Source organism: Rhea americana, unplaced genomic scaffold (genome assembly GCF_003343005.1).
Source record: "Rhea americana isolate MKP2758 unplaced genomic scaffold, rheAme1 scaffold_117, whole genome shotgun sequence".
In the NCBI taxonomy this organism is placed as follows: domain Eukaryota; kingdom Metazoa; phylum Chordata; class Aves; order Rheiformes; family Rheidae; genus Rhea; species Rhea americana.
Window position 1 is genome coordinate 2040764 of NW_028185228.1, and position 21291 is coordinate 2062054.

Consider the following 21291-nt stretch of genomic DNA (forward strand, 5'->3'; position numbering starts at 1 on the left):
TAAAAAAATCCAAACACATCAAAAAATAAGTGATGTAATCCCATCACAGGATCTGCTGATCTTATTTTATTTAAACTGCTCTAAATTAATAAACCTGACAAACTTCTATTAACATATAAATTAATCATAAACTACATTAACTATATTACAACATAACATGGAAACAGATGAACATTATCCTGTTGCAACTCCTCATCCCTACTAATAATGGAAGGTTCCGTATTTTATCCTTGGATTATTAAACAGGAGACAAAGATTTACAGGACAAATGTGCATTCTGCAGTGATCGCTATTGTACAAATCCTCTCCCTCATACATGTCCAGCACACGCACTCAGAGGAACTAGTTTGGTTTCCAAAGACCTGTGCAAAACAGAATATACATTTACAATAGTGAATGGCTCAGTAGTAGATCGTTAATTCAGTCAAGTCTCCTTATTTAACTGAATGCCGTTTGGTTAAAAAAAAAAAAAAAAAAAAAAGGTGGAGGACTATACAGGCCTCCTATTTCAATCTTCCAAGGTATGACAAATTAAATCTGGTAGATTTAGAGGAAGGAAGAAATATTGTCAGACTTGATTCTTCTCTTCTCTCACCATACTCTTCCCTCCTCTCACCACAAGGTAGGAGGAACTACTCGCTGTTCATGGCTTTCTTCCGTTCACTTAGATACAGTTATGTCTATGTGAATCCCATGCCATTAGCATGAGAAGGGTTTCTTGAGTACATCTAACCAATAACCCTGTCATTACATATGAAAGGACATGTTTACAATGAAGACGAAAATACAATGGAAAAGAATGCAAGTGTTTATTATCTGGATTTCCAAAACCCATGAAGTTCTCTCTTGCCTAACAATTGCATACCTGTAAGCATTCACTTGGATTCCACTGGAGTGCACTAGATAAAATTTCAACTAACATACACCGCTGAGACAGATGTCAGTAGGCTGATTGATTTTTAGATGCCTGTACAGTGTAAGGCATTAAAATCTTCTTTCTTAAATCTTCACATTACTACTTTTGTAGGCCAACAGAAAGATACAACACATTTTTATAATCTTCTGCAGCCTTTCAGTAAGGAAATGAGTATTATTAAAAAAAAAAAAACATATTAATCATGATATAGTATAACAAAATACCCCATAATAAAATCAAAATACTTATTTCACAAACCTGAAAATAACTATCCAAGACCCTTTTTCCTACCTGTGGCAGGCTTTGTAGCCCTACCCTCCTGAGGCTGATACTGATGAACATGGACTTGTATTAATTTTTACAGTTTTCTGTAATTCTATTGAAACATCGATGCATTTAGAAAAGCATACAGAGCACTAACAAATACTACTTTCATCTAACTTGCCTTTTACAAGCCTAAATAGATCTACTTTTCATTGTAGTCTACAAAACAGGCTATCTTCAGAAAACTCTAATACTAAGCAAGCACATTCTGCCTTTACAATTAAATAGTCTCAATTTATGCATCTGGGGAGGGGGGAAGATTTTATTCTCTGAGTTTTCCAGGTATTTTCCTGTGGATAGCCAAACTCTTGACCAGAGCACTGTCATTGTTTCTTGAGGCCCACTAGCATGAGGCATTCCAGTGAACAACTGTGAGGCTAATAAATATTCTTCTGAGTTTGAGTGTACATGCAAAAGATCTTTGGATCTGATAATACTTAGAAGGCTTATTCACTTATAGCTGTAATCAGCCGCTGAAGAAACTGGAGGAATAGTGGCATACGCACAGAAGATCTCTTAAAAAAAAAAAAAAAAAAAAAAAGAGAGAGAGAGAGAGAGAGAGAGAGAAAAAAAAAAAAAAAAAAAAAAGCGAAGCTTTCCCCCCTCCTCCCCTTTTTGAAGTATTCAGATATCTATTACTGTAATCTTATCATATTTTCCACAATTATCTGCAACAGGAAAGCAAACCATTTTTCAGCAATGGTATGTGTTATATATGCACTCTGTTAAACAAGAAGAAAATTTTTGCAAAGCTCCCCATAGGCCAACTCTGATCCCCTCCTACTGTCTATCATCTATGCCTATTTCCTGTAATTGTATTTCTACTTCTGCTTTTATGCACACCAACACCCACTGGATACCTTCAGACTTACCTTTTAGGGGCAGTAGGTTGGTTATCCAAAGTTGAAAAAAATTGGAACTCTGCCACTTTTTCAAACAAACAAACAACACAGTATCATTCTAAGATTCACAGAAAATGCAAGTTTTTGAATAGACAGAACATCGCTACATAAATGCTTCAATAATGCTTTAGGTAGAGGCTTTCAAAATATGTTATGCATATATTTTCCTGATAGACTGTAAAAGCTCACAACTCACGGATATATTCACTATGCTGAAATATTAGATAAGTTGCCTTGATGCCATATAATGCATCAGTCTGAAAGAAAAGTGTTACCAGTGTTTACTTAATTCCTTTATTAGTATAACCCATAGCAATTCAAAGAGGAGCTCAGCCTTAAAAGGAAGATGGCTAAGGTTTCTAGTGTCACACTTTTCAGATAACTGCTCTTTCTCATGTCCAATAGCTTGCAATACAGAACCACTGGCTACACTCAAGTCAAAAAAATAAATTTGGTCAATAAACTAAGAAAATTCTCTTTGTGTAGTATGTTAAAAATGTACTAGTTTATTGCAGTAGTTATTGCTTTTCTAGGATACGTGCTCTGACAGCAGTCTACATTCAGAATCTTCTGAAGTGCAGCGACTACAGAGAATTTTGCATGAGTTCCTGTAAACCCATATGTTTAGGCTGTACAAAAGAGTGGCTGGAATAGCCTTCTGTATTCTTTTATTGACTAACATTATCTGATTGAGAAACTTTTTTAGAAAGTCCAAAACTGCTTTGAAGTTGAACTGACAGTTTGAAAATCTTTCTATACACAAATTAGGAACTGTCTATATACTTTCACTTTTCTGTTCTTACTTTCCCAACTTCTTGCCTAAAGTTTCAATTTTGAATAAAAATCATCAACTGAAAAGGGGCTTCAACAGAATAAACCTTGTCAACAGAATAAACTTTGTTTTAGAAAAGTATCAGAATGTCTGCAATTCAAGAAATACCAGATCAGAAAGGTCTGCACTGTATGAATGAGAATTGTGTGACTCACTTGTGTGTTAAACTCTTTAACCCTCAACTAGAAATGAGACACCTAAAAGTGTCTCACCTCAGAAAATCACACTGTCTTGAACCTTCAAGACTTGAACCTTCAAAGGGCTTTAAATACACAGTCTCTTTCTGGATCCAAACACAAAAACCTAGCAAATATATATTCAGGAATGTGAAAATTTTCATGAATGATAAACATTGTCTTTGAAACTACTGAAGAAAAAACTTACACAAGGATACTTGCTTCCGAGTTAAGAATTACAAAAAATAGGCTCACACTAGGAAATAACTTAACATAGAACCAAGTATTTTACCTTGATCCTAGTCTGTACAAATGCACTCTAAAGAGCATTCTTTATAGACCGAGAGACATTGGCTATGCAAACTGTATCTAGCTTCCCATAGAACACCTCTTTGATTTCTATTCCATGCACACCACCAGCAGAGCAGGAAAGCTTGAACAGCAAAGTTGACAGATAAGTCTTTGCAGGATCCTCCAAAATAATAGTTGGAAATTTGGAATTCATACTTACTCAAAATGAAAACAAACAACTACCATAAAACAATGTATCATCATTAAAAACACAGATATGCCTATGCTTTTTGCTTAAAAAGACCAGGGAAACATCTATAAATTTTAAGTTTTAAACACAGTTACATACTTAAAAGAATTAAGTCACTAAGCACAGCATATACACAGAGAAAAATGTAGCTGTAAATTGCAGAATTTGCTTAACATTCAAATAAGCAGACTGAACTGTAATAGTAATTACAAGACCTTAGAGTATAACCTGTAAGCTAAAACAGATCTGAAGTTCAGCAGCAGTGTTCTAAGCGAGCCACGCACAATACCTGACCAAATAATGCACATGACTAAATAACAAGGCATATGGCTGTGTAGATCCTGTGAAGAGCTTAGTAGTGTAGTTAGCTGCAGTTAGTCGAATTAATGGTGTTAAATCTAACCAAACGAAATGCTTTCAGACAGACGTTTCACCACGATCAAGCTGTCGCAATACTTTATTTTCAATCATCAGACATCGCAAACACATTAAGTATTTTGCTCCTACACAGTGGTAAAGAGAAATGTAGATCTGTTCTAATTAACTGTTTAGATATTCAAATTTGTTCAACACCTGATATTATACTTACCTGCTACTGAACTTAGTATCTATCCTTGATGGAATATGATCAGGGAGCGTATCAACCAGACAAGACAAGGTTTACTTTACAGAACACAGATGTCTGTAGTCAGCAGTGCTCACAAAAAAGTTTCAGAAACTTAGTTTCAAAAGGTTTTTTAAATAAACTACACACCTTTTACATTAAAATAATATAAGAGTTTCTTGCAAGTTTTACGGTACTGTAAACAATATGGCACATGCAACAGTAAGCCCGAATTCCAAGATCACTTCAATACAGAACTCCGAATACTTATGTAATAGTACAAATTTTCTTTGTGCTTGCAACTGAATTAATCACAATCAAAGGTTGATATGTGCCTATTGTCTAATATTTGCAAAAAATATTTGTATAGCAACCCCTGTATCCTCTTGAAAAGCCATTTAATCGCTAAGAAAACACTCCTACATTATTTGTGGTACGCATGGGAACATTTCATAATCCCTAAATTATATCTTGCTTTCTTTTAGGCAAAAGACAATGAAAGGTGCAGTGGAGGGGAGGGCTCCTGTACAATACAGTAAAGACTAAATCTGCTAAATACTAAGTTAAGTATGAAGTCCTGGTATTACTGAGATTCCAAAAGCCTCTGCAGAAGAAAAAGCCTCTACTGAAAACGACATTTAAACTTTTAAAAAATCTTTCCTTTATTTGATTACAACTTAATAATGAAGATATCTACCACTTCTATGAACAGCAAGTTTCCACACTAAAAATAAAATATTACTTAATCTTTTCTAGAAGCTTGGCAGTTTAATTTTACATACGTATGAACTGAGAAAGAGGTGGCATCAGACATTCTCTGGATTTTCATTTGTTTTTTTGACTTGGTCAGGGTCTAGCAGAAAATAACATTTCTGTGGTGAACTGCAAAGATCATCTTAAATTCTTCTAGGTGATTATGGATGGACTAGCTATGCTGCCCCTACGAGCAGTTAAGGGCAGTTCAATTGCTTCACAAGATACAGGCCTTGTTAAAAATATTAAAAGCAATCAACACTTCAACACACGATTCATTAACTTGCTCTGTCTTACATTATGGGAATTAACTGCTTCTGCATTCAGGACAAGTAATTCATTTCTGCCTACAACCTACAAGGGTTTCCAGTATCACAGCAGAAATCTCTTCTTTTACCTCTTTGAGGTAGCACCATATAACGGTAAAAAAGCACTCCAAAAGTATTTTTAAACTTCAGAACAGCTCACTTTACCTTATCCTTAATTAAATGAGTGGGAGTTTTGTCAAGTCTTTTGTGAAGTAGGGTAATCTTGAATACCTAATAACACCTTTTTTTCTAATTCCATCTTAGAACTTCTCACTCCTATTCAGCTAGTGACTTCTGCCAAAACCATATTTCTAACTCTTGATTTACAGTACAAAATCATGTATCTCCCAACTTCAAATTCTGTCACTGTTCATCTTCTCCATGCTCATCTTTATCAGCAAGCTGTGCTATAGTTTATGGTTACTGATTTCATAGTACACAATCATTTTATTCTGATACTATAGTACAAATAGGGTTAAAGAGAGCTAACTTTGCAGTATACAATCCATTGACCCTTAACCTGCCCAAGTAAGGTTATCAAAATTTTCTATACTACGAAGCGCAATCCAACAGAAATTTTATTTTAACTGTACTATATACACCATATAAACTACCAGTAAATATGTGAACTAATAAATTTATGTATTCTTCAGCTTTGGGAAAACAATGAAAAAGAGAAATTATGATTTCTATGTCAAAATATTATTACATATTTAAATGAGCATGACAGAGTAAGCACATTTGAAGTGTTCCTTCAGATTCTAGAAATACTTGGGATCCAATGATACTGTCCTCCTCAAAATGAGGATTGGTGAAAATAGTTATACCTGAACTGATACATTAAAAAAAAATGAACTGCAGGGAAACTAGAAAAACAAAGCCTGATGGAAGCATGATATAAAATACTTTGTTTATTTTAGTATTTTGGTATGATTTTTGTTTTATGTACTATGATGGATGCACCATATTTCCTTTTCAATCAACTGGATAAAATAACAATGAGCAATTTCTATTACCGCTTATCATATTACAATATATCCATTTACTGTAATAAGATTAGATTCATTGCTATTCTCATTTTGTAGGACGTATTTTTCATTCTATCCTGTGTTCAAGAAAAAGCGAATTTCACTTTCATGCATAATAAAACACGAACAACATTAGCTTATTGCAAACAATGCATACAAGCATGTTTTACCCTATTTAGTTATTGTGACCAAAGGATTTTTTTTTTAAAAAAAAGGCATCTTACCTCAAACCAAATACATGTGATTGTTCATAATTGAATAAGGAGTGAATTTTAGCTTCTGAATTCAAAATTATAAGCCTGTCAATGATATCCTGCCAAGAGAAGATAAGTAAAAAAATCTCATGTATGTCTTCATTTTTTGTATATATAATAACACAATAGTTTCACAAAGTTGTTTACTAAAGAATGAAACCTATGATTAAAAAAAATTGCTTTAAATTATTTTTGTAATAAGTTGTGCTTTCCATGGTAGAAGCCAAAGGCAAAAAAGAAAAATACAGAAGGCTGGGAAACAAAACTTACTAAGTAGGGAAAAGAAAAAAAAAAATCACCAAACATACAAAAAGATCCTGGCATATCAAATATTCTATTTCATATTTAACATTAACCTATGATAAAACTGCTAGGAAGCAGTTGAAACAGTTATACATCTAACTATTTTGATAAAATTAACACAGAAGTATGATTAATAAGCCATACTAGACTGAAAAAGCAACACCTTTAGTATAAAACTCTAGACAGTACAAAATGCTTTGAAGCATGGCTATCAGTCCTGTGCGTAGCAAGGTTTGGCTTGGATGTTGAGTCTTACCTTTTTCATAATACAGAGTCTAACATAATAGACAATGACTTAAGGCTACTTCCTATTTCTTGCATAGATCTCCTCTGGTTTATTGCCTATCCAAAGTCCTTCTAAAGCAGTAACTTCATTATAGTCAGAAGAAACAAAATGCAAAGTTTTTACTGTTTTTTTTTTTTAAATATGGATTAAATTCAAACCTTTATTTTATTTCTGTTTAATAAGTATGGCCAGAAACATCAGAGAGTATTATTATTCAACTGTTCAGATCAAAGAGTTATTTCAAAATCATGTCAGAAAAAAAATTAGGATCCTTACTTTTGTGAATTGAACTAAAATTTCTATTTCAATAAATACATTGAAGTAAACACTACAAGCAAAATGCACAGTTATAAGAAAATAATTAAAATTTGCCAAAGTAAACTGTCATCTTAAAACATATTCTTATCTAAAATGAAGTGAAACCATATTTCATCTATTAGATTTCTTGGGGAGGTTGGGGGAAAGAGCTGCAAAGAATGCGCTTTTTCCATATAGTGGAAAAAAATCACATTAAAATTCACAATAAAACAAATCAACTTTGACCTGTTGCTGTATTACCGAACAAACAGTAACGGGCACTAAAATTAATAAAATGATTCATTTCAGGTTCTAGGGCTTTTTTATATATTTGTATCTCTGTACTTGCAAATGTATAAAGTCAAATGCCAAGGTATATTGCTTTGACAACAACTTCCTTCTCTCATCTATGCATCCAAACTTGAAGCCAGTAAATCAGCAGAAAGGGGAGGCATAGGTATAGGACCACTGGAAAAGCAGTTCAAGCTTTGATTTAGGATATTAGGAAAGAAGGTAGTCAACAACGTTCAACAGAGGGTCTGATCAGAAAAATGTGTAGATAAATCTTAAAAAAAAAAGTAAATAAAATTTAAGTATTAGGTATTTAAATAAAATAACATTCTACCATAAGAGTAAAGTATCTAAATATAAGTTAGATTCTCCATAATCACTAGAGAAGAATTTCACTTAGCTTAAACATGCCTTTCAAAGATACAGATTTGGAGGGTACATTTCAAGCCAGATTCTCTCGCAACTCTGTACCTAAGGAACCTCTCAAAGGTAGAATGGAGGCAGGAAGGATCATGAATCATCTGCTGCATTTTAGAAAATATTTTTATTCAACAAATTTAGGGTAAAAAAAAACCAAAAGGGATTAAGAAAGGGCCATAACAACTTTCCTAAGGCAACAAAATCAAAATCTGGTTAATCAACTGTTAGAAGCAGTAAAAGCCCAACTGATAATCTGTTCAGTTATGATGCAACTAATTACCCACAAATACTAAGAGGAGAAATAATGCTTAAATCCTGTGTGTTTAAGAAACAAAAGGCATGCTAAGATGACTGAAGTTATGTGCATTATCAAATATAATTCAACATAAAATAGTGCAAGTCAAATTCTGTGTATCATTTGTACGATACAAAAATACAGAAGGACAAAACACACAAATCAATTAGATTGTTGAGGTTGGAAGGCATCTCTGGAGATCAACTAGTCCAACCTTCCTGCTCAAGCAGGGTCACCTACAGCACATTGCACAGGAATGTGTCCAGATGGCTCCTGAATCATCTCTAAGGAAAGAGACTCTGCAACCTCTCTAGGCAACTACTTCCAGTGCTCAGTCACCCTCACAGCAAAGATGTTTTTTCTCACATTCACACGGAGCTGCTTGTTTCAGTTCACACTCGCTGCCTCTCGTCTTGTCACTGCGCATCACTGAAAAGAGCCTGCTCCCATCCTCCTCCCCCAGCCTTCTCTTCCAGGCTAAAGAGGCCCAGCTCTCACAGCCTTTCCTCATAGGGCAGATGCTCCTGTCCCTTCATCATTTTAGCAGCTCTTCACTGGACTGGCTCCAGCAGCTCCGTGACATACATGAATGTCCCCTTAAATAACCCATTTCCCTTCTGTTAACTACTGAATCCTGGATGTCTATCTTAGACTTGCACAATTGCCTTTTGGACAGTAATTAAGTGAAACAAACTCCATCCAAAACACCTCTATCCACAATTGCTCAGGTAACTTTCAACAATAATACTAGTATTGCTACTTTTGGAAACGTAAAAAGTTCCACCAAACTTTTGAAGCTCCTCAAATGTCCAAGTGACATAGGCCTTCAAAGCCATAAAACTGTTACTGAAGATCTACCCTGATCTAATAACTGGCAAATATATACCACCTTCAGCATGCAACTCCCCACTTCCAGTGCCTCAGAAAACCTTATTACTGAACTAAACTATTCATTAGTGGACACAGCAACGCTGAGGAGACTGGATGAATTAAAACTATCACCGCTTCTCCTCCTGAAATCACCTAAACAGTGTTACAGAACAACAGCAAAAACACTTCCAAACACAACAAACACCAGTACAACACACACTGCCCAAACAACTTAAAGTACTATCGATCAAGAGTTTACACTCAACACTGTCATGCAGTATCAATTCCAAGTGCTGACTCATTAGCAAAGATCTTATTTTAACTGCAACTAATTGCTTCTGATCTGTAGACAAGAAAAAAAGAAAATGATTGTGAATGGATAAAGCATAATACTAGCCACTAAATAATACAGGATATTTTCACATACAAGATATGCAGACATACAAGATACGTAAATAATAAGGAATAATACTAAACTAAACTTCTAAAATAGTATTACTATTTTAGAAAAGACTGAAACATGCCTTAATTTTCTAATTAGTGATTCTAGTTTATGTGAATGATCTGTGCTACTTAGGAAGACGAAATTTCTACCACTGTTTGATTCCACAGATTGTGTTAAAACAATATTATATAATACCCATGTGTAGGCATGGGATTGTATGCACATACAGATATTCATATAAGTCACTTTTTCCTGGAAAAAGCATATTTCTAATATAATCCAGGAAAGATCTCTGAAGTGGACAACACATTTTATACTATCTTTAGGACTTCAAAATTAAAATTTAGGTTAACATGAAATGATACGTGCATATACTGCCCTCATGCTGTATATAATACAAAATGCAGAAAATGTCACCATCTTTCAGTAATAAGAAATAATTTATTTTATTGTTAGAGTAATTATTTTCTTAGGTAAAAATATCCTTATAGAAGAATTAATTTTTCTTTCAAAAGAAAAAGACATACTCACAACTATATCTGTAGGAATTTCACGGAGTGAATACAGTGGTCTATTTGGCATATCTTGTTTACTCAGGAGTTCAAAAACTGCAGGATAGGTGAGCAAGTTTATCAGAGACAGAAAAGACTAGTGAAAGGAAAAAAAAAAGAATGGGTGAACGAAAGAGGTTATTAATTAAGTATAACCAAACATATTTATAAAATTACTTTGCATTTAATTCAAGTTTGTTATCTTTTATGTAGGCTGAACTTGACATGTGTAGAGCTGCCCAAAATAATGCTGCAAACCTGGCAGGTCTATCTACAATCTCAAAAGGCAGCAATATCTGTGAAATATTTATAAACTGTCAAATTACACAAGCAGATAGCTTAGTAAAAAGCTGAAGTTTTTTCCCACTGGTATAAATGAAATATAATTCTGGAAATGACTTCAGAATTCTTTTGAAAGCTGTAATACTTTATTGTGTAGTTGTAAAATTCAGAGGCACAGAACATATTCTAAAACACAAGGATAACTGATCTTTCTACAATATTCAGAGATTGAATTAATGGACAGTTATTTTAAGACTTTCATTTTTGTTGTGAGTCTTATTTATGATTTTATACTTTAGTAGACTTTAGTAGATCCTTGGCATCGTGGCCCTCCATGCAATACAAGACCTCTTTCAGTAACTCATTATTTGACTAGTGTATTTCATTAATTTTGCCCCACGTGCTTAGAAACAAGTATAGATGTAATAAAAAAAAATCAGAAAGTTACGTAAACATCCTAGATAAAATATAATGTTGTTTTCTATGTCAACATAGAAAAATATTATAAATCATTCTCTCCTCCCTTAAGTAACTTCTCACCTTCTGACAGCTTTGGTCAATAGGATCGACTGGAGTAGATCTGGGTTGAGTCATCCTTGCATCATCTTTTCCACATTCCAGAAGAGCCCATAGTTCAGTTACAAGTGCTTTTATAAAGCCTAAAACAAATTTTTGTTCTAATCATGAGAATGGTAAGAATACAAACAAAAAGTCACATAAAATAACCATTTTATTCTCCCATGCACAATCCTTCAATCAACCTACCTTTCTGCACTGTTCTGCTTATATTCAGCCTAAAATCTACAGCAGCAGTTTGCAATAAGTGTAGGATGGTATTTCTATACACTGCATCGTTCAATGTAAGCAAGCTGCTAGTCTTCCTTTAGATAATTCCTATACATCAATGCTTCTGTAATGTTGGTCCCATGTTTTTAAAAATATAAAATTTAAATATAAAATTTACTTTAACTCATCAATAAATGAAAACATACCATAGTGATACATTTCAAAGCACTGAAAAAAATCTTTTAAATACAAATACTATTAACTGAATCTAAAATGTGAAATATTAAATAAAAAAGTAGGGGAAAGATAGACATCTAACTAAGAAATCTCCAGATGTAAGTGACTCCTAGTAACAACTTTAATGACACTATACAATCTCCTTTCAAGGTTGAAAATCAACGTTGAGCTTGATATCGATTTTTTCTGGTCTACCATTTGTCTTTGATTCCAAAGGCTGTGACAAGTGACTTGACTGAGAACCTTAAACAGGACAGATGGAGTTACTCAAGTACATCTACTCCTTAATTTCATAAAGATCTCACAAGTGTAAATAACAAACAATTAACAACCAGTTTCCTTGACTGACAGGATTTGCCTGCCTTTGTGACACACTTTCAGTCAAATATTTTAATTATATACCAATGATTCTAGATATCTAGAGAGAACATTTGCAACTTCCGCACCTCACAGACTTCTTAAACAACTTAAGATACTACTTTACTTTATTGGTAAGATTCTTGTTAATCTACTGACTATGTAGGCCCCTGTAAGGTATGACAACAGTTAAGTTATCTGAGAATGAATCTGAAGGGACTTTTATTCATGGGCTGGCAGGCAAGAATTCAGAAAAATCTCAATTCCATCTCACTACTGAATATAAGAACCAATGACATTCAGGTCTGTGCATTCTTTCACTCTTTGAGCAGCCAGTAGCCATGGAAAACTACAAACCAGTTACAGAAATCAAAACTTATTGATCTGCAGATGAGAATTAATGATCACCTGTAACTTGTTAGCAGCTTGTTCTTAACAGTCATAAATGCATTTATGCACATATAGAAAATTTCTGGGAATTCATACCATGAAATAAAAATTTCGTATACTGTAAGAAACAAAATAACTGCATCAAGATAAGTGAATGATTTAAGAATTTGAAGGAATAAATTCCTAACAAGACGAAATCAAGACATTTGCTAATACTACGTAATTATTCCAGTCAGTTCATCTTTTTTAACATCATTCTCATAATCTTTTTCTATTGGAGACTATAGCAAGTAACTATTTGTAATAAAATTGCTCTTCTAATTACCTGAACTCTGTAGAGCTACAGCACCTGTTGGTGTTGTTGCCATTTGTGTAACAATCACTTGATTACCAGATTCTTCATTTTCACTTGTCTGTTAGTCACAAATATAGAGCAAAGAATTAGTGACACAGTGCATGGAACTCTTCAATATTGATCTTTCCTATACTTGCTTACAGAATTTAATCCACTGTATCACTAGAATTGGACAGTTCATGAAAATTACCTTCTACAGATTTGCCACAGTCAAGAGTACAACCTAAACATCTTTATCAAGTATTTTATCAAATACTTTGTTATCTGGGACACGCAGCATCAGCAAAGAATAAATTTATTTGCTTATTGCTTTCTTTCGTCTCTTATTTTATTACAGTACTTTTTTAAAAAATGTTTTCTATTACAGAGTATAGTCCATACCCTGTAATGCTTACCTGCTTTTTCTTTGATAAACTGTTGAACATAAAAGTCACACAGTCATTCATGGCCCCTGTACTATGAAGCAGAAATAGTCCTTTTGGCGTGGCAGAAAAATTTAGTAAGGCATCTAACAAAGTCTCTTCCGATAATGAGCTGTAGTAGTAGCAGAACAGTCATTAGAAGATTTGAAAGAAGTATAGGAAAACATTAGAAACACTACAATTTGTAGCTCTAAAAAATAAAAATGCATTGACTATGCCTACGTTATGTTAGTAGAAGTAGTATTTAGGAAAGTTATAGTAAGTACTAGACTATTTCGTACAAATATCCAAACCCAGACCAGTAGAACTAAAGGTCAATGAAGAGAGATGCACATAATATATAGATAATTCCTTCAAGAACCAAAAGACTTGTACCACCCTTAAGCGTACTGATAACTTACTATCTGAGCCTGAACAAATTTTCCTAGATATTAATGTGGAAGTTATAAATTTTTGACTTGGCAAAGCAAGTACAGAATTTCTCACCAATGGAAAAACATTGTGAGCAACTAGTAAGAACTCACAAATTATTGTTTTTACATGTGTTTGAGGAGGGAAAGGCTTCTGCTAGAAACTAGTCCAGAATTTCCAAAAACAAGGTGCTGAAAGGTCGAAAACAATTTTTGCAACTCTACAGAGACCTATGCTAGGATGATACTGCTCCATCTACCTTGCCAGTATATTTCTGGCAAAGGGCTAAGACAACAGTGTTATAAGATGCCTCAAACATCAGTAAAGTAGCAGTGCGTGACCCTAATTTAGGTATTACTTACACGTTTTTTGATTCTTGACTTATTGGCAAAGGGGAGCTTGCACCAGTCACAGGAGTGGGAATTCTTTCTGAAAGCAAACTTGCCTGTGAAATTAGGAAAAAAAAAACAAAAATAAAGAACAACCAAACCTGTTGTCCATTTACATCATTTTTAAACACTAGACTTCTCTAACTAGTGTCAAAAAAGACAAAAGACCCCAAAAATAAAATATCAAAAAGGGGAGTGAGCAGGTTGTAATTGAGCCTTTGGTATTGGTAGAGAATATATCATTCGATTTCATTTTTTATCCAGAAAAAAAAAATCATTTTTCACTTTTTACTCAGGTATAAACCACTATAAGGCTATTTTTTTTAAGTATTCCTTAAAATGCTTTTTTTAAAAAATAATAATAATAATTATAGACTCCCAAAGTTGCAAAATATCACATAAAGTATGTATGTTTGTGTGTAAATTTTATATACATACATACACACATATTCACACACACTTCTATGCATCTACTTCTCAGTAGCAAATTTACTACGTAACTGTCAAAAAACAGCCCCCCCCCACAAACACGTTATATTTGATGGGGACAGTAATTTAAATGATATCTGAAAATAATTCTGGGAAAACATCTAATATTTAGGATCAATGATTTAAGCTTTTTATGTTTCTAGGCATGAGAAGCATATTGCACAATTCATTCAAATGAAAGTGAGCAGTATATAATACAGATGTTAATTTCAGTGAACATAGTGGATTTACACTGTTATAAACACATTAGATAATTTATCCAGAAAAGGTTGCTTTATTAAAGTCATTAGTAGTCCTAGATGTGTCAAGTTTTCTTTTATCTGTGCAATAATGTCAACGTTTGTCCCAGAATTCTTATCAGGATCTGGCATGAAAAAACCCTCTTTGTCCATCAGTATTAAGTCTCAGAGACATGTAAAGTAAGAGAAAACAACCACTAGTCTATTCATTAAAAAACTCATAACCAGTGCTTGTATAGATTTTTTTTTTAATCGAATTCCAATCTTTTAGCTACACTATAAATGGTAGAATATTTTCACAGAATCACAGAATGGTTGAGGTTGGAAGAGACCTATAGAGATCATCTAGTCCACCCCCCCTGCTCAAGCAGGGTCACCTAGAGCACACATTGCACAGGATCGCATTCAGGAGGGTTTTGAGTATCTCCAGAGAAGGAGATTCCACACCCTCTCTGGGCAACTTCTTCCAGTGCTCTGCTACCCTTATAGTAAGGAAGTTCTTCCTTATATTCAGATGGAACTTCCTGTGTTTCAGTTTGTGCTTGCTGCCTCTTGTCCTGTCGCTGGGCATCACTGAAGAGAGTCTGGCCCCATCCTTTTGACACTCTCCCTTAAGATATTTATAGACACTGATAAGATTCCCTTTCAGTCTTCTCGTGTTTTAAAGCAGGCCAATGATAAAAAACTATCAAAAAATAATCAAGATGACAGAATTGAAAACTTGACTTCCAGTATGTTTGTTGGTTCCTTAAGTCCTGAATACACAGACTGCACTTCAGCCTCAATTTGACCTCCAAAATCATGCGAAGAAATGGCATTTTATCACTTAAAAGTTTGATGATTTTTTAATTCTATGCATTCATCCTATATATCTTGTATGTATCAAAACAATTTGTCTAAATGATGTTCCACACTATAACAAATGATTATAATGCTCACAGAAGTCTGCTGTGCATGTGTACCTGTTATAGAGCTCTAGAACAAATAACTAGAAAATGCCCATCAAAAGCATATCAGAGACTGCATATGATAACCACTAAATAGAGTAACAAGTTAGTTCAAGTAAGATTGACTAGTTACAGAAGAAAGGAAAACACAGAAAGACAGACTTACGTACGTTACAGCATGATTCAATTAAACTAAACTCTATTCAACGAAAATCAGGTTTCTCAATGCAACATCGTTTCAAAAAGACATTCTTTGCTGAGAAACTTGGAATTGTAAGTATATCACAGTAAACTAAGTAATAATATATTTTCAACTAAAAGTTTATGCTTTTATAGAAATATTCGTATGTGAAAGTAGTAAGAAACATCCACAAGCTGATGATTTAAAGTCTCTCTTCTATTCAAGTTATTTATTTCTGATATTTTCTGCCTCAGTAAACATTGTGACTGCTTGCATTTCTAAAACTTCTAATCATAATAAAACCATACAGCATTTACAGGAAGAATAATCGCTCCATTCTGCTTCCCTTGTATTCAAATCTCTGTTTCTTTACTCGCTTAGTCAATTTTTTTTTTCTAGCTTGGTCTGATCCTTTGCCTCTAAGCAAATATTTTACAGTCACTGGAGGAAAAGAAAAAAGATGGTTCTATTTTTAGTCAAACAATTTTATTTCATTTTTCCATTAAAACTTTTAACATCTATCCTTTAAATACACTTTCAGTTAACCAGAAGTCAATTTTATTTCACTGCAAACTTATTGAAAACTGCCATTGCTGCATCCAGATACATTGTTCCACATCAACTTAATGGCTATAATAACCAGGTAAGAATTTTCATGTTGTTTGGCTATCAGAACAACAGAACTGGAAAAGTTTAGTGAATTAAGTAGGTTCAGTACATGCACAGTATGCAGCAGAACTGCTGAGCTCAAGCTCTTTCAAGCAGAAAGAGTCTTAGAGCAGCAATCAGACTGAAGTTACACTTTCAACACTTCGGTAGGTTATCCAAGTATGCAAATGAGAGAACTCCTGCCTGTACAACTCATAAGGTCTCTTGAGAACATTTCAATGGCATCTAACCAAACATTTCGAATTTATTTTTCCTCCTATGTCCCCTCAAAACTAATTAGCTTATCCTAAAAATCTACTAAGACCACATCTTGGAATTTTTTTCTTTCTATATATCCAAAACAAAGAGTGACGACCAGATTTGTGGTGAATACTGGCCATTATGGTATCGGATGACCTCTTTCAAGGACAATGGTGAGAAATATGTTAATCTACGAAAGATAGATCTACCTATACATCTTCAGAGTTCCTGGTTTCACATTAAAACACATAAGTCTTAAACTAAGCACCTGCCAAGTTCACATATAGAAAGAAAATTTGAAAAACAGAAGTTAATTTTTAGAACAAGAATGGATTTCCAAGCATTCTTATCTCACTACTTAAATGTAAAAAATCTAAACCAAAGAACAGCTATTGTACAAATTGAAACTCTTACAGTAAGATTTTGCTAATCTTCCCGATTCCAAATTAGATTTACCTTTTTCCAAGCTTCTGCAATAGATTCATGCAGACCATAAGGAATAAGCACCTGCAGGCCTTCACAGGTTCTGTACATCTGACGACATACAAAAATGAAAGCTCCTTTAACAACTGGCAAAAGCTCGGATCCAGATAAAAGAGAAATGTCGTCATGAAGAAGTTTCTTTGTAAACTCAACAATTACATGAACAGCTGTAGGACTAGAAATAAAATCATACTTTTAAAATGTTGTTTTGCAGTCACCAACACAGCTTGAAAAAAATCCCTTGCATGAGCCTATTTAATTTTTTATAAGAACAATGGAAAGAAACTCTGGCCCACTGTGTTAATCCCTGTAACACCATTCAGAGGAGGAGAAAACGTAGGGCAAGTGATTATACTCTAGCTACAGGTCCACATAAACCCAAAACAAATTCATTGCCTTCCACGTAGCCCGCATGACCACAAGCTACATACTGTTTATCTTTTTTAAAGAGTCCAGTCAGGAAGAACAAGACAAGTCATTTTATCTTTTGCTTAATCAGTACTACCCTTCTTATTATAAGGGGGCAAAATTTGTGCTTGCTCTTCTTTTTCCGTATCTGAGATCTGTTTCTTAAGTCTTATAAGTTAGTAACGCAAAGGACACCTTTTTCTCCAAATCGCTATCTTTTACTTCCAACGTTTCCAGCTACATGTTCCTTGTAACTGACAGCTGTGACTTTTCAACTAATTTCATGACCTGCAGCTTAGTTACTTTTAAAGGCTACTCTCAGTTTTACTGATCTGTTTAGCATCATCTCACAATATGCTACCCATTGGATCACACAAGCTCCTAAGGTAGATATGCTGTTATGTATGTCAGCTCCTGATGTATTAAAAAGTATGCCTCTTAACTGCTGATCCAAATGGTACATTAAATCTAGCCTTCCAATAAAAAGGTTCATTTTTAATATTTATTTCAAAGAAAACATACTAAAGAGGGCCCTTTGGCCTGACCAGTAACACAGTGAGTACCTTGGAACTACATTCAGAGACAGGAAAGCGTGCTCTCTCTCTCTTTCATATGAGTAAGAAAAACCCATAAACCATGAAAATCTCCTTTAATAAAAAGTATTTCTTAAAAATGCCATTTCCCCAGCTAGTCACATAACTATCTCCACAATACATTCTCTAAAACATATCTTACCTGATAATCCTGTACTGTTTACTCAAAGCATAAACAAAACATATTGTGTATTATAAATAAATGAAAAAGGGAAAGCAAGTCTCTTTTCATATGACTAATGTAATTCATTAATATACTCTTACCTATCTTTGGCTGAGTTTTCATTTCCTCCATAAAGAAGAAGAGAAAGACCATCTTCTACAGCAGCAATCCTTGCCAAAATATCTGCTGCGTGAATTAAAGTGGTTTCAAGACAATTTACATACATCTGTTTGGAAGCCACCAAAAAAAAAAAAAAAAAGTTTAAAATTCAGTGCATTTGTGAAATCTGTTTATTCAAGTCTGGCTTGTGTATGCAGAACCTGAAGGTCATTTTTCTAATGACTGCTTAATGGTTCAAAATAAGCAAGCAGGCTACATTCAAATCTTCATCACAAAAAGCAGTAATTACCAGTTAATGGTTATGACACTACTCCACAGACTGCAGAGATATGGAAAACAGACATTTCTTATTAGAAATTAGACACTCCTTTTTCCTCCACAATGAACGTGGGAAGACTCCCAATAATCCTGGGTGTCTTAATCAAGGTGACAAATACATCAACTCCCTTTTTGTGTGTATGAATTACCAACCCTTTAGCTATTATGGGAAAACTAATTTCACAAGATCTTGATTGTCCACCTCACTTAAATTCTCTCTTCAAAACCTTGCTCTTGTTTATTTCTCCCTCCTTTCCCAAAGTCATAGTACAAGCATGTTTCTTTCCATGATAAGTCATTGCTTTGAAATTAGGAGGGAGGTCTTCCCCACTGGAGAAAACTTCTGGCAACTCTTTATGCACATCGGACATCATGGAGGCACAACTGATTCTGTAAAGTGGGCTGTAATCAACAGGGCCTGAACATTTAACATTGGAATTCAGACTGTTCTGTCCAGTACACCCACCGGTAAATGTCTGATCTGAATAAATGCCGAGTTGGCCAGTGCTCATTAGTAAGTGAGCCCAGTATGTCAATGGTGGACAAGCGAGCATGGTGCTCCACAAAGACCCTCTCAGGTAGCAGTGAGGGCAGGCTGCTCTGCATGGGCAGGGGAGCCAGGTGTGATGCAAAGTCAGAGGGATAGAGGCAGAGGTTTCCCCATCAAACCAATGGTCATTCCAATGCTACCCAAGCAAGAGAAGTAGACCCAGTCCAGTCACGGTAGCCAGGTTCAGCAAACAGTACTAATCCTCAGACAAGCCGATGGAGAAGAGGTAGGTCCAAGGTCAAGCCACAAAGCTGAGTTGGGGTCAGGCTCAGACATAGCCCAGCAATCACCTAGGCTGCACACCAGCACCATTACCTAAGTTGGCCCTGAACCTGGCAGCCAAACCCTGAGGGAGCAGAAAAAGGGAGAAGATGTGCCCAGGGCAAGCATCCAGCAGTTGCAGCTCTGCATGGCTTGTTCTAAGCATCCTAAAGACGCTCATCGAAACTCTGTTCCTGTCCACATGCCTCAGAAAATACTGCACATCCAGCTCATTTCTCAGCATACAGTCATGAGATAACTAGAGTGTACCTTAACACTCAGAAACTGGGAATCACTCCCAGTTCCCAAGACTTATACATAAATGATGTGCTTACAAAGAAGAATTATAGTTTTCAAAGGGAGAAATGTCCTTTGGTAACTTCCACCTATCCATACTAGGGAAAATGGAGAGGAATCAGAGAGATGCATTTTAGGGAAGTTTCTAGAGAGAGCTGAACACAAGGATGATTACTGTTTCCCAGTAATGCTTGTTAAATACCTAGTACGTCCAAGCAGAGAATAAGCATATATAAGCATATAATTTGAAAGTCCACTGCTTACATCTTTCTCATTCGTCCATCAAGGACAGCAGGATTCATGGGAGATGAGATTTTAAAATGCTATACTATTCATCTCCTGTTTCTTCTCTTACAGGTAGTTCTATATTATATATGATGCACTGAGGAAAAATAAAGTCTTATTACTTTAAAACTTAAGGCATTTACTATTAATACCTGTGGACTAAGGAACTTAAAAGATAAATATGATTAAGACCCTGTTTTTTTTGGTTAAAATTTTCAGTAATACAGAGAGTTAAAAAGCAGTCTCTCCGAACTTTTATTTTTAGGTTACTGGGAGACATTGTTCAGCATTCCAAGAAAGAACTGTACTAGGCTGTCACTATATCTTCACAGAGTACTTTTATTTTACTTTTCTTGTGCAAGACAAAAGAATATATAGTACTTTGTTTATTTAAAATGTGAATAAAGTGTTCTACATCAGCTGTGTTTGAGCAGCCATTCAGAGGCTACAGAGCCCAAAAAGTCACTACTGCTGTCCAAAAAATCTGACACCAAGTTTCTCCACCCCTCTGTAGGACAGACTAGCAGTACTACTCTACTTAAAATGCAAGCAAGCCCTGCACTTTTTTGGAGTGGATTTACAGCCCAAACAACAGAACCATACTTGCTCATTAGGCCCACTATGCAACCGAGAACAGACTGCTGCATGCAGCTCCAATGGGCTCCCTTCCTCCTCCCTAAATTAATAAAGACGTGTGGCCAGATGACTAAAGTTTCCAGTGCTACTATTTCTTACCATATTTCAGTGCAGCCTTCCATTTGAGATAAATCACAGAAGCATAGTCCAGCATTATAAAGGCAAACACCACATCCTACACGGGGTCGCAGGATTTCAGGGTGTGAAAAAAGTGCCAGTGGCTTGGTTGGGAAGCAAATAAATAGTTCCAGTTCTTATAAAGGGAGAAGAGGGTCACTCTGATTTTTCTGACCATCCACTTGCCAGATATGATACAAATCAATTTGCACTTGTGCAGCAGCTTCATCAGAACAACTAGGACACATTCCACACTTACCAACCATATAC

At 34.9% G+C, this 21291-nt stretch overlaps 1 protein-coding gene across 1 annotated transcript in view; it reads right to left on the reverse strand.

Annotated features, from left to right (window-relative positions):
• The window catches only part of TBC1D32 (TBC1 domain family member 32), an 82608-nt gene that overhangs the window by 41934 nt on the left and 19383 nt on the right, over positions 1–21291 (reverse strand). Inside the window, exons 16-23 of the mRNA XM_085318612.1 lie at positions 18539–18663; positions 17247–17448; positions 13999–14081; positions 13199–13337; positions 12774–12861; positions 11219–11337; positions 10377–10493; positions 6609–6697 (exon numbers count right to left, since the gene is read on the reverse strand). Coding sequence (XP_085174738.1) covers positions 6609–6697; positions 10377–10493; positions 11219–11337; positions 12774–12861; positions 13199–13337; positions 13999–14081; positions 17247–17448; positions 18539–18663 — 962 coding nt within the window. The remainder of the gene's footprint in view (positions 1–6608; positions 6698–10376; positions 10494–11218; positions 11338–12773; positions 12862–13198; positions 13338–13998; positions 14082–17246; positions 17449–18538; positions 18664–21291) is intronic.